The sequence below is a fragment of the Gastrolobium bilobum genome, unplaced genomic scaffold (assembly GCF_033153095.1).
Source record: "Gastrolobium bilobum isolate Gb01-03AN ecotype WA unplaced genomic scaffold, APGP_CSIRO_Gbil_v1 utg85293, whole genome shotgun sequence".
Taxonomy (NCBI): Eukaryota; Viridiplantae; Streptophyta; class Magnoliopsida; order Fabales; family Fabaceae; genus Gastrolobium; species Gastrolobium bilobum.
The window spans coordinates 1-12,452 of NW_026898908.1; the positions used below are offsets into that span (position 1 = coordinate 1).

A 12,452-nucleotide genomic window follows, 5' to 3' on the forward strand; every position below is an offset into this window, starting at 1 on the left:
GTGAATCCTCTTTTAGAAAAAAATTGTTGCTGCACCTCAAGATTCAATGTCAAACGGCACTAGCTCCATAACGTCACTTATTCCACTGAACAACGTTAACCATCAGGTTTCTACACTATCCCCTCTGTCTGCCCATTGCTTTGAGACTTATTGTTTTGATGTATTGACCGAAATTTTAAACTTTTAGGTTGGATCCTCTGCAACTAGTTCAGTGTGTGACAAAGCAGGTGGTATAGTGTGTGAAAATGCTGTTGGTTCTCAAGGACTGGTTCTTCATGACTCAGTAAATGGATCTTTGAATATGGAGAGTCTTAATCAAAAGTGCATGAAAAAATCAAAAAAGAAGTTTTTGAAGTATCAGGTATCAAGCATGCATGCCCGCTCAACGTTCCTTTTCTTGGCATACTTAAGCCTAGAAAGAAGAGGAATCACAAAAGAAGTAAACGTCGCACGTCCGGTTTGAAGAATCCAATTAAAGGAAAGTTGGATAAACATGATTTCTCATCTGATGTTGGGCCATCTACAGCTGAAAAAGTTGATGAATTTCCCTGTGTGTCAACTACAGCTGAAAAAGTTGATGAATTTCCCTGTGTGTCAAGTTGTTTCGAGAGTAGGGAAACCAAGGCTGGTTATAAAGCTGGTGCTAATTTTAAATCTAATAATGAATCTCCGGTAGAAAATACTGCTGAAGAATTTAGGAAGAGAATCAATCAAAACTGTGCCATTCTTGCAACAGCCATGCAATTAGAAAATATATCTGGGTGTGGTTCAGTAGTAGACCAATTTGAAGCTAGACAAGCTGATAGTCTGCAAGATGGTAAAAGAGATCAAATGCATAATAGTTTAATGAGTATGCTCACCCGAGGTCTGGAGGAGACAGTTGGTAAGTTTCTATTGATTTTCTCTCCCAGTTTTTGTCTGGGATAATATGTGAAATTTGTGTTCCAAATCCATGTAGTTTAATCCTGCTCTTGTTCTGTGCAAAGTGGAGTTGCATATATGTGGATGTGCTGCCTTTGGATTTGTACTATGATAATATACTCGAATATGATCAAATCAACATCAACAACACATTTATCCCAAATTAATTGGGGTCGGTGGTAGATGAACCCAAATAAAAGATACGAAAGGGTTGAAAAAAGATAAAAATAAAAATAAATAAATAAAGTAGTATATATATAAGTAATAAAAGAAGGGGATAGAAGAAGAGGGGGAGATAAAGAGGAAAAGGACTAAAAATGGACCTTCTGGAGCATAGGAATATGATCAAATAAATGCATAAATGTGCTTGCTCATTTTAGTGTCTAATTATTCTGCTATAGTTGACCTAAAAATATCAGTATCCTTGTTTCATGAAACACGTTATTTTGGGATCTCTTTAAGTTTAGATAATATTGACTTATGAGGGAATAACCCAAGGAAAAGGGTCCCTAAACTGTGAATTCTCTAAAGTGAGCAAGTAGTGGTATATCTACCCTTGAATTTTAGTGGATTAAGATAATGAAGCATAGATACGCCTTTACTTTCCAGATAATCTCACTTTAGAGAAGTCTATCCATAGCTCAATTTCATTTATTCAAAGAGGGTGAGCCTGAAATAGTTGTAAAGTTGTTTGTTTGTGATTGAAAGGCCACATGTTCAAATTCGGGAAACATTCTCTTTTCAATTATGCAAGGGTAAGGATGTGTTAAGGATTGCCCTCACCTCAGCCTCGCTAGTGGGAGTTTAATGGAGAGTGATTTTTTTATCTGATTGTGGAGGGGTATTAATTAATGGGTATTGGATGAGTGGAAGAGAATTCCAGAAAAGGGTGGTATTAATTTGGAGTGGGAAGAAAATTCAAGAAAAGGGTGGCATGTAAGTAATGAGAGAATCTAATGTAGGGAATAGTAGTAGACAAACTTCTGGCTCCTTAATCTGGTAATTTTTTTAATTTAAACCATTTACTTATCTTTTGAGTTTTGGGTAATAATATAATCTTCACAAGAATTGAAGAATGGTCATAATCCCATAATGATTTTGTATTTATCTCTAATTAATCACATAATGTGGACTTCACCGAAGTGGCTATACTGTTAGTTGTGATCCCTCTATGGTGGTTTAGGGGTTGCTACGATGCCATTTGAGATTGATAACTATAAAGTGGGTCTATCTAGGCTATATGATGGGGGCCAGTGAGTAGTGACAGCAATAGTGGTAGTGGCCATGATGGACCTGGTAATGGTGTTGGTATTGATGGTGGTAACTATGGTTCTGGGTTGCTCTTAATTCTAATTTTTGTTGTATAGGTATTGTGGAATGAAAATGCTCTTTTTAGAGATCTCCTAACTGAATCAAATATAGTTATCAGGGTATTAGGAATTACTGAACTGCTTCAAGTAAACCAGACAAATATTTTTAGTGTTTGAATGAATAAAATTAGGGGATTATTTTTATTATGTTACATAACATAAAACCATCTTCCTTCCTACACACACAAATTTTATATGGGACCCACTTTAAGTTTTTCTCTTTTTCCTATTCTCTCTCCTCTCTCTTCCTTTTGTGAGAGTAGGAAGTTTGCTTTTATGTTATGTTACATAACAAAAATAATTCCCATAAATAATACTTGAGTCACTTCCCCTCCTTTTTCCTGTACTTTTAAACTCTTGGCACCTTTATGCTTGACTTATAACACTTCTGTTATTAATTTGGGTGCAGTTGCAAGTTGGGATGACATAGAATTACATTCATCTCAGTCCTTGGAGTCAAAGAATGACCAGATTGTCAGCATTGGATATGTAGGAGATGAATGGTGAGCTCAGCCAAATGTTGTTCCTTTCTCTCTTCTTTTTTATTTATAGTAATTTGGAATATATTGGTTTGGGCCTTCCTCTGTCATGACCGACTCTTGGAAGAAACATTTTTCCTTGAGTTCATGGTTTCAAAGTGAGTTTTTCTCTCTTAAGGAGAGGAAATATGGTATTTTTTTTTTTGAGTTATGAAAAGTTATCATTTTCAACAATTTATTTGTGGGATTAGTTTTTCTCATGTTATAGGAGTTAATTTTATCTCCTACACTCATAAAAGTGTGTGGGACCCATATTTTCTTTTCTCTTGTTTCTTCTCACATGGCTCCAAACACTTTTATGTATGTGTATGAAATAATTTTATCTCCTACAATATAAAAAACATAAATCTCTTTATTTGTACCTAAAAAGTACTTTCTTCTACGTACTGGATTTCTATGTTAAATAATCACAGCTTAAGATTCAACTTTAGGCTTCTCTAATGTCCAAACAATGATGTTATGATTGCCTTTACATAATATGTTGCCTTGTAGATTCGCTTTTTGACCTAGGAAACTTTTTAGGCTATTATTGGTATGTGTTTATACATGAAAATGGAATGGAGTTTTTTAGTGTATGCGGGAAAGGTTTTTGTCCAGGTTCATTGTTAAAATCTGCTCTTCTTCATCCAGTTGCAATCTACCAAATATTATTATAGCTGTTAATCACAATGTTTGATATTTTGGTGGGGGGAGGCTTAGGATTTTTCATCACTGACTGTGACTGGACTATTCTAATGAATAACTTCATATTTATAAATTTGTATCTTTCCACCTCTAAATTTACAGGGATGAAGAATATGATAAGGGGAAGAGGAAGAGGAAGAAGATAAGGGGCTCCAAGCACAGCTTTAGTGGACCGAATCTTTTCCAAGAAATTGCTACCGAGAAATCCAAGTTTAAAAGGGTAAAGTTGGATCAATCTAGCTCAGGGAACCCGCCGTTTAGGATGTCTGTGGACTTTTTGTAGCAATTGTCGATTTGTCAAACGCTGAAAGTGTAGTGAAGAGAGCACCTACCTTGTTCTTTTTTAGCAGTACAAATTATTTTTTTTTTTTTTTTTTTTTTTTTTTTTTTTTTTTTTTGTAAATAACAGTACAAAATTTTTGTTTGCACGATTATTTTATTGTCTTTGGGGCCGAGCTGCAGTGGGATGGGTTTTCTATGCACTGGTGTACAATTTTCATTGTAGACAACAATGAGCTGTACATTCGAGAAGTGAAAAATGTAACCCATTGTGTTTCTGTTTTAGTTGCTGCTCGTAGTAGCCCAGAAATTTTGTTTATAAATTTTATATTTTTCAAAACATTTGGTACTTGCGTTGCAAAATGTGTCTGTTTCTTGTACTGGATTTTTATTTGGCATTTGGTTTGAGTTTGAATTAGATGGTAAACATGTTAAAAATTAATATTATATAATTAAATTTTAGGAGAGAAGAGATTATTTGACGCTAGTGTCTAACATAAAGTCTGACTCTGATTTGTAAGTATTTTGATCTAATTGGCAAAGATATTCCCAAAGCATAGAATGCTACTAAGCTGCGGAGATATTATAGCAAATGAGGCCAAACTTTGCATTTGTCTTTTTAGTACTTCGCTCTCCTATCTTTCTATTATATGCAAAAGATAAGGAGACTTGTGATTGCTCTTTATTTTTTTAAATCAAAAGATAATGATTTTTCTTTGAGATTTTGTGTTTTTGTTACATGTTTCGATACATGCCTACTTCAACACATCTACGACAACCCATTCAAGTGCATTACCCGCAAGCTCAGCTAGCCACCAATAACTAATAATTCAAATACAACTACACAAGTAATCTAAAAGATATACTAAGATTGTGAAATACCAAGAAGGAATGGAGATATAAGTATATAATCATAAATCTCTAATTGTAAGTCAGTCTAAAGAAAGCTCGCAGTGTTAACAAGAAGATAAAGATATTAAATATATTATGCATAAAGTTGTACGGGTCGATATACAATTTGTTGCTTGTTTTTCTACTTTCTTTTTTCTTTTCTTTTGTTTTCCTCTTCCTTTTTTCTTTCTCTCATTTTTCATTTTTTTCTACCATGGAACCTCTTCATCTACTGCAGTATTTGTGCAGTTTGTCCAAGTTCCATGTTCTTAATATCTGACTTTCCATCTAAGGTTTCTAAGGTTTAGGCTCCTGAACCGATTCCACTTACCACTCGGTAGGGGCCTTCCCAATTTGGGAAAAGCTTCTCTTGCAGAGCAATTTGATTGCCAATATCTGTGGTGGAGGACCAAGTCTCCCTCTTCAAAGCTTCGAAGTATGACCTTCTTATTGTACGCAGAGGATGCTCCTAGTTTGAGGCAAAGTCTTTCAAATGATTCTTTTTTCTATATTCATCAATTAGATTGAACTCTTCTATCATCATTTGTTCCATTTTTCTCCTTGGGAGCATGGTTTTTGCACCAGGATGGTTCTCTTATTTCAACTAAAATCTCTTACAGGGGTTTCATGAGTGTTAGGGTAGGTAGTTCTTTTGTACCCTGTCGAGCTGCTCGACCCACTTGCCTTTAAGTTCTTCAGCTCTCTTTTTGAGGCCATTAGTTAACACTTTATTAGCTGATTCTGTTTGTTTGTCCGTTGGTTTCAGGGTGTTCTACTTAGGAGAAACAATGTTTTATTTGTAGGCTTTACATCAATTTTCAGAAGTTGGTATCTAAAGGAAGTTGTGAGTGAACATCTTAGCTTTCTATTCATGTATTGGTCATTTAAATACATCTATCAGCAACTAACTATAATACACATACGTAGGAATCTATTCCTAAGATAAAGGAAGAGTTGCAACTAAATTACAAACATAGAACAAACCTATCAACAACCTAACAAACCAAGTAACAAACTAACAAGGGAAACCTATCGTAATACTCCCCCTCAAGTTGGAGCATGGAGGGAGGAGATGCCCAACTTGGACAATAAAAATTCAAATTGTTTTCTTCCAAGAGCTTTTGTCATGATATCAGCAGGTTGAGAGGAGGTTGAAATATGCTCGGTTGAAATGGTGTTCTTCATGACATGTTCGCGAACAAAATGACAATTGAGTTCAATATGTTTCGTACGCTCATGAAAAACCGGATTGGAGGCAATATGAAGTGCAGACTTACTATCACAGTATAACGCCATAGGCATTCAGTGATCAACACCAATATCTTTTAGAAAACCTTTGAGCCATAAAATTTCAGCAGTAGCTGCAGCCATAGAACGATACTCAGCTTCTGCAGATGAACGAGAGATGGTATGTTGTTTCTTCGATTTCCATGATATAGGTGAGTCTCCAAGTGTAACAAAGTAGCCAGTGATGGAACGACGCGTAATGGGACAACTTGCCCAATCAGAATCACAATAAGCTCGAAGAAGAAGATCACAGTTTGAGCGAAGAAGAAGACCTTGGCCTGGATTCCCCTTTATATATCGTAACACACGCAAAGCTGCATCATAATGTTCTTGCAAGGGATGCTGAAGAAACTGAGAAAGAGTACGAACTGCATAACTTAGTTCTGGTCGAGTAATAGTGAGATAAACGAGACGACCAACAATACGTCGATAGCGTGTAGGATCTTCAAAGGCTGGACCATTTGCCAGAGCCAATTGATGATTTTGATCTATAGGGAAAGCAGCGGGCTTGCAGCCAAGTAAACCGCATTCATTGAGAATATCCATCGCAAATTTACGTTGGCTAAGGAACAAACCGGATGAACTGTGAGCAAATTCGATACCAAGGAAGTATTTGAGTTTGCCAAGATCTTTAATTTTGAACCATGTTTGGAGATGCAGCTTAACTTGATCACAAACAAAACTATTATTGCCAGATAAAATTATATCGTCAACATAAATTAAGATTGCAACGAAATCATTATTGTGACGAAAAGTGAACAACGTGTAATCAGCCTTGGATTGCTGAAAACCGAAACTAAGAAGAGAAGCACGAAGCTTAGCAAACCAGTTGCGTGGGGACTGTTTGAGACCGTAGAGAGACCTTTGTAGCTTGCATGCCATTCCTGGAGATCCTTGAGAAAAACCTGGTGGAATGCATTTTGAACATCTAGTTGATAAATATGCCATCCTTTGGCAACAGCAACGGAAAGAAAGGTACGGACGCTGACCATCTTAGCAACCGGAGCGAAAGTTTCATCGTAATCTTCGCCTTCGATTTGATTGTTGCCAGCGATGACCAATCTTGCTTTATATCGCTCAATAGAGCCATCAGAATTAAATTTGATGCGAAAAACCCATTTGCAAGGGATAGCCTTTTTGCCTGGTGGGAGAGAAGTGACAACCCATGTGTGATTATCTTCTAGCGCTTGAATTTCAAGTTGCATAGCCTGTTTCCAATTTGTATTCTTCATAGCTTCTTTGAATGAACGTGGTTCCGAAGCATTACTAACAGCAGCCAAAAAATGTTGATGCTGGGAAGAAAATATAGAATTAGTAACAAACTTTTGTATAGGATAGGAAATACCTGAGGGGACGTTGGAGAGAGTGTTGGTAGAAGGGGGTATAGTAGTGTTATGACATTGATAATCTTGAAGGTAGGCAGGTGGTCGATGATTCCTTCTAGTCCGAAGAAGAGGTGCAGACGTTGAGGTTGCTGGGACTGTAGCTGCAGTTTCAGATGAAGAAACTGGTGGAGAAACGACAGCCGAAGGACTCCCCCTGTCTGTGGGCATCGTGTCAGGTTGAGGAGCATCATCAGAAGAAGCAACGAGCAGTGGTGTGTCATGAGTACATGAGTCATACAAAAATGCAGGTGGAGAGATGGTTGGTGTGATGACCGGTGAAGGATCATGATCAGCGGAAGCAAATGGAATACTATCTTCAAAAAATTGTACATCACGAGAAATAAATGTTTCCTTTGTATCCAAATCGAAAACTCTCCAACCTTTTTTGTTCGAAGGATAGCCAATAAAAACACACTTACGAGAACGGGCAGCAAATTTATCAGATGGTTTGGGCAAAACCGTAGCATAGCAAAGACAACCAAGTAACCGAATATGATCATAGGTTGGTGGTACGTTGTGCAGAACTTCAAAAGGGCACTTTCCTTTGAGTAAGGTAGTTGGAATCCTATTAATCAGATGGGCAGTAGCAAGGATACATTCTCCCCAAAAAGAAAGAGGAAGATGGCCATCAAAGCGTAGAGCTCGTGCCACATTGAGAATATGACGATGACGTCGTTCAACCCGACCATTCTGTTGGGGCGTGTATGGGCATGAAAATTGATGTAGAATACCACGGTTTGCGAAAAAGGAACTCAAAGGAGAAGAGATAAATTCAGTGCCATTATTAGATTGAACATTCTTAACTGTGAAGTTGTACTGTGTTTGCACCATTTTAATAAAATTAATTAACGTAGAACAAGCTTCATGTTTGTCACGAAGGAGATAAATCCATACAAAACGGCTACAATCATCCACAATCATAAGAAAATAACGTGCACCTGAAGATGAAACAGTGCGATATGGTCCCCATAAATCACAATGAATTAAATCAAAAGGTTGAAGACTATGCTTTTTATTGATATTAAACGGAGTACGAGTTTGTTTGGCTCTACAACACACATCACATGGAGCCATTTTATTGGAACCAGAAACAAAAGGAAGCAAATAAAGATAATGCTGTGAAGGATGTCCCAAGCGTCGATGCCACAGAGTAGATGAAGTTCCACCAGAGACCTTATTTGCAGAAAACGCTTGATGAAACACATACACCCCTTCATGTTCAACACCCTTGCCAATCGTCCTCCTCGTCTGTAGGTCCTGTAGAAAACAATTGGAATCAGTGAATAAAGCGATGCAATTGCTGCAGTGTATTAACTGAGAGATAGAAATTAAATTGCATGTAAGGGATGGCACATAAAGAACGTTGGTAAGAAGCAACGTAGATGTGAGTTGCACATCCCCACATTGGACCGCAGCGGTACGGGTTCCATTGGGTAAACCGACTGAGCACGGAGGAATAACTCGGATATTAGTGAGGAAGGAGAGTGTGCCAGTCATATGTTGTGAAGCCCCACTGTCCAGAAGCCAAGGATGTGGGAAGGAAACAATACCCGATAATTTGTCAGTTGTTGCTTTAGATGAGACAGCAAGAGACATTAATTGTTGAACCATATCAGGAGTAAGATCAGTAGCAGACAATGGTTTTGGGACACCAGTAGGAAGAGGTAATGCATCCGAGTAAGTGGCATGAGCAGAAGCATGGGCAGAACGTCCTGGGTTGGAGCGGCCGCGACCACGTCCTCTTCCAGCAGTCATGCGATCAGGGTAACCATGAAGTTTGTAACACCGGGAAGCGTCATGATTGGGACGTCCACAGTGGGAACATATGATGCGGGCCTTGGAAGGATCCAGTGGTGCAGTGTGAAGAGCACAGCCGAGAGCATCAGATGGAATTTCAGCAGTCCGAACCATAGCCTTATGGGATTCTTCTTGAATTACCATAGCAAAAACACGATTGATAGTGGGGAGAGGATTGCTGTTGAGAATTTGAGTAATGAGAGTACCATATATATGATGATCAAGTCCGATAAGGAATTGATAAACTCGATCATGTTCGAGTTCAGCAGTGACAGATTTGGTAAAGGCACACGTATCACCAGATGCACATGCAGTAAGCTTGCGGCTTGATTCCAGTTCATCCCAAATTGAACGAAGTTTAGTGTAATAGTCAGTAACATGGACGCCATTTTGCTTCATAGTGGCGAGAGCAGATTTGAGAAAAAAAATACGAGGAATGTTTGCAACAGCAAAACGTTCCTTTAGATCATCCCATAGATTCTTCGCAGTGTCGAAACATTTGATGAATGGCTGCATCTGAGGATCGATGGTATTGTGAATCCAACTATTAATCATGGAGTTGCACAGGGACCAAGCATGAGCTTCATCAGAGGAAGCATCAGAGGGTTGCGTAACACTGTTATCAACAAAGCCAAGCTTATTTTTGGCTTTCAAGGCGTTGCTCATGAGTTTGGACCAGTTTTCATAATTGGATTGGCCACGTAGAAGGACAGTAGTGAGAATAACCCCAGGGTGATCAGAGGGATGAAGGTAAAATGGTGATTTTGGGTCTGTGATTTTAAGAGTGGAGGCAGCCATAGTGGGAAAAAAAAAAACTGACTTTAGAATCGTCTAGCTCTTGATACCATAAAGGAAGTTGTGAGTGAACAACTTAGCTTTCTATTCATGTATTGGTCATTTAAATACATCTATCAGCAACTAACTATAATACACATACGTAGGAATCTATTCCTAAGATAAAGGAAGAGTTGCAACTAAATTACAAACATAGAACAAACCTATCAACAACCTAAAACTAAATTACAAACATAGAACAAACCTATTAACAAACTAACAAACCAAGTAACAAACTAACAAGGGAAACCTATCGTAATAGTATCACTGAATTACTTGCTATTGTTTGTAAAGAGGACGCCCAAAATGCTGAATCAGCACACCACAAGTTATACTTTTTTTTTATACAGATCTCGGAAAAAAAAAAAGATAAGTACGTCTGATGAATTTTTTAAAAAAAAAATAAAAATAATAAACAAAATCTTTGGATTACCATCAAAAGCGTCGGTGAAAGCAGCCAATTTGGCCTGGAAGCAACAAGCAGGTTGTGAAGGAATTTTTTCCTACGATGGATAACTAAATAAGTAATTAAATATTTGAGTTTCTGTGCAATGTTATCTGACTCTAATATATGTTTTCTGTTATATATATATATATATATATATATATATATATATATATAGGGAAATGATAGTCTCATGCTACATAAGATATCTATCTCATGTCATACACCCATAGAATTTTGTGCCAATCTTTTCTTTTTTTTTAAATTGTGGACCCTACATATTTGTATCACTCACATGAGATAGTACTCTCATGTAACATGAGATTAATAAACCCCATATATATATATATATATATATATATATATATATATATATAGGATAATACTTCTCTCATTTAACATGAGAGAAGTTCTTTTTTCTATACTAACAAGAAATGTGGAGCCCATAAGTTAAAACAAAATAAAAAAGAAAGAATATTGTAGCCATTTCTTTTTATGTCTCTGTGATATGAGATAGTTATCTGCTACAGTTGGAGAAAACAATTTTCCATATATTATTCATTGGTTTATCGATTCTTCAATTAGTTCTATTTGAGTCAGGTAGGACTGCATAGGCGATGAAGTTCTCCCTACTAAGTTTAAACACAATTCTCAAAATTGCGTGTTAAGATAAAACAATCACTTACCAATTAATCCATGTATTTGGTGGTTCTATTTTTTATTTTCTAAAGTTAGTTTAAAAAATTCGAGCATTTTGTAGCCTCTATAACCAAAATTGGAATCTAATTTTCGGATTTTGTATTTTCAATGGTGAAAATTACTTACTTGGATTTTGAATGCTGAATTCGGATTCAACGTAGGCAAGACAACTTTGGTAGTGCAGACTCTTTAATTTTTGTGAAGAAGGCGAAATTAAATTTTTTTTTTAAATCTACAGTTAAAAGAAAAATAATTTTCTGAAGGTTGGCGAAATCACATATAATTTAAAATTTACTTCCCACCAAAATTAGATGTGAAAGACACAATTGCGAAAGACGGAGGAGCGGGATCCCACACTAACAGATAAAAAAAAAATTGTTACTTCCGTAGCACCCAACCAGGCGCGTCTACTTTTTTTATAAAGAAAGTTTTATTCTATTTCAATTCAAATTTTTTTTATTATCTTTTTTTTTTTGTGGAGGGATGTACCGTACACCCTAGCACAGAAAAAGGTCTTCATGCTAACCCCCTCTTGGTTGAGCTCGTTTATTATAGGCAGGGAGCTTATGCTCCTTTTTCAAAAGTAGGAAAAAAAAAAGGATTGGGAGAGGATTTAGAGGGAAGAAAAAGGGTATAAATGAAAAGAAAATTTTCTTTTTTGGTAAAGGACCATCAAATAATATTGTGCTCCTGGATCACATTAAAAAAATCCCTCTTGGTTCCCCCAGAGCATGACACTTGGCTTTTTTTAAAAGAAAAAATTGATAATGATTTTGTTGTGTCATGAAGACAGAGATGTCCAGTCAATGACTAATATATTAATATTGGATCTGGGTGTCATCTCTCAAGTATCTATGAGAAAGATACTTTATAGATCAGGGATCACTATGCACTATTGTAATAATGACATAGCCAAATGGTGTGATGTGTGTACAGTGACAACTAAAAGAGAGGATTTAGAATGTATATACCTTTTTGGCTTAACCATTTATTTATAGATGAGTTACTTGACAGTAATGAAATGTTGGATCTCTTAGGGGGTGTTTGGTAGGAGGTGAAAAAAAAATTTCTTAAGAAAATGGGATGGGGAAAATTATTTGCCTATGTTTGGTAGGAGATGGTGTAAAAATATGGCCGGGAAATTTTTTTCCTATCATTTGTTTTTCTATGTAAAATAGTTGGGGAAGATTACCATTGAAGGGGTGGAATTATTATTTTCCCATGTGGATAGAAAATTAACACATAACATCAGTAAAATTAACTCAACATTCCCGAAAAAAATTTGGCTTACCAAACACTTTTTAGTAACTTACTTAAAAAA

General features: G+C 36.6%; 2 protein-coding genes across 2 annotated transcripts; one reads left to right on the forward strand and one right to left on the reverse strand.

Moving 5' to 3' along the window:
- Nucleotides 1-435: 435 nt before the first annotated feature.
- On the forward strand, nucleotides 436-3,797 carry LOC133285319 (ubiquitin carboxyl-terminal hydrolase 23-like). Its single transcript, XM_061482534.1, has 3 exons — nucleotides 436-883; nucleotides 2,701-2,794; nucleotides 3,617-3,797. The coding sequence occupies exons 1-3, from the start codon at nucleotides 739-741 to the stop codon at nucleotides 3,795-3,797; spliced, it is 420 nt and encodes a 139-aa protein (XP_061338518.1). The 5' UTR covers nucleotides 436-738.
- A 2,189-nt stretch (nucleotides 3,798-5,986) lies between these two features.
- LOC133285320 (uncharacterized mitochondrial protein AtMg00810-like) lies at nucleotides 5,987-6,517 on the reverse strand. The gene has a single exon (XM_061482535.1). It carries the CDS (start codon nucleotides 6,515-6,517, stop codon nucleotides 5,987-5,989), a length of 531 nt encoding a protein of 176 aa, XP_061338519.1.
- Nucleotides 6,518-12,452: the final 5,935 nt, after the last annotated feature.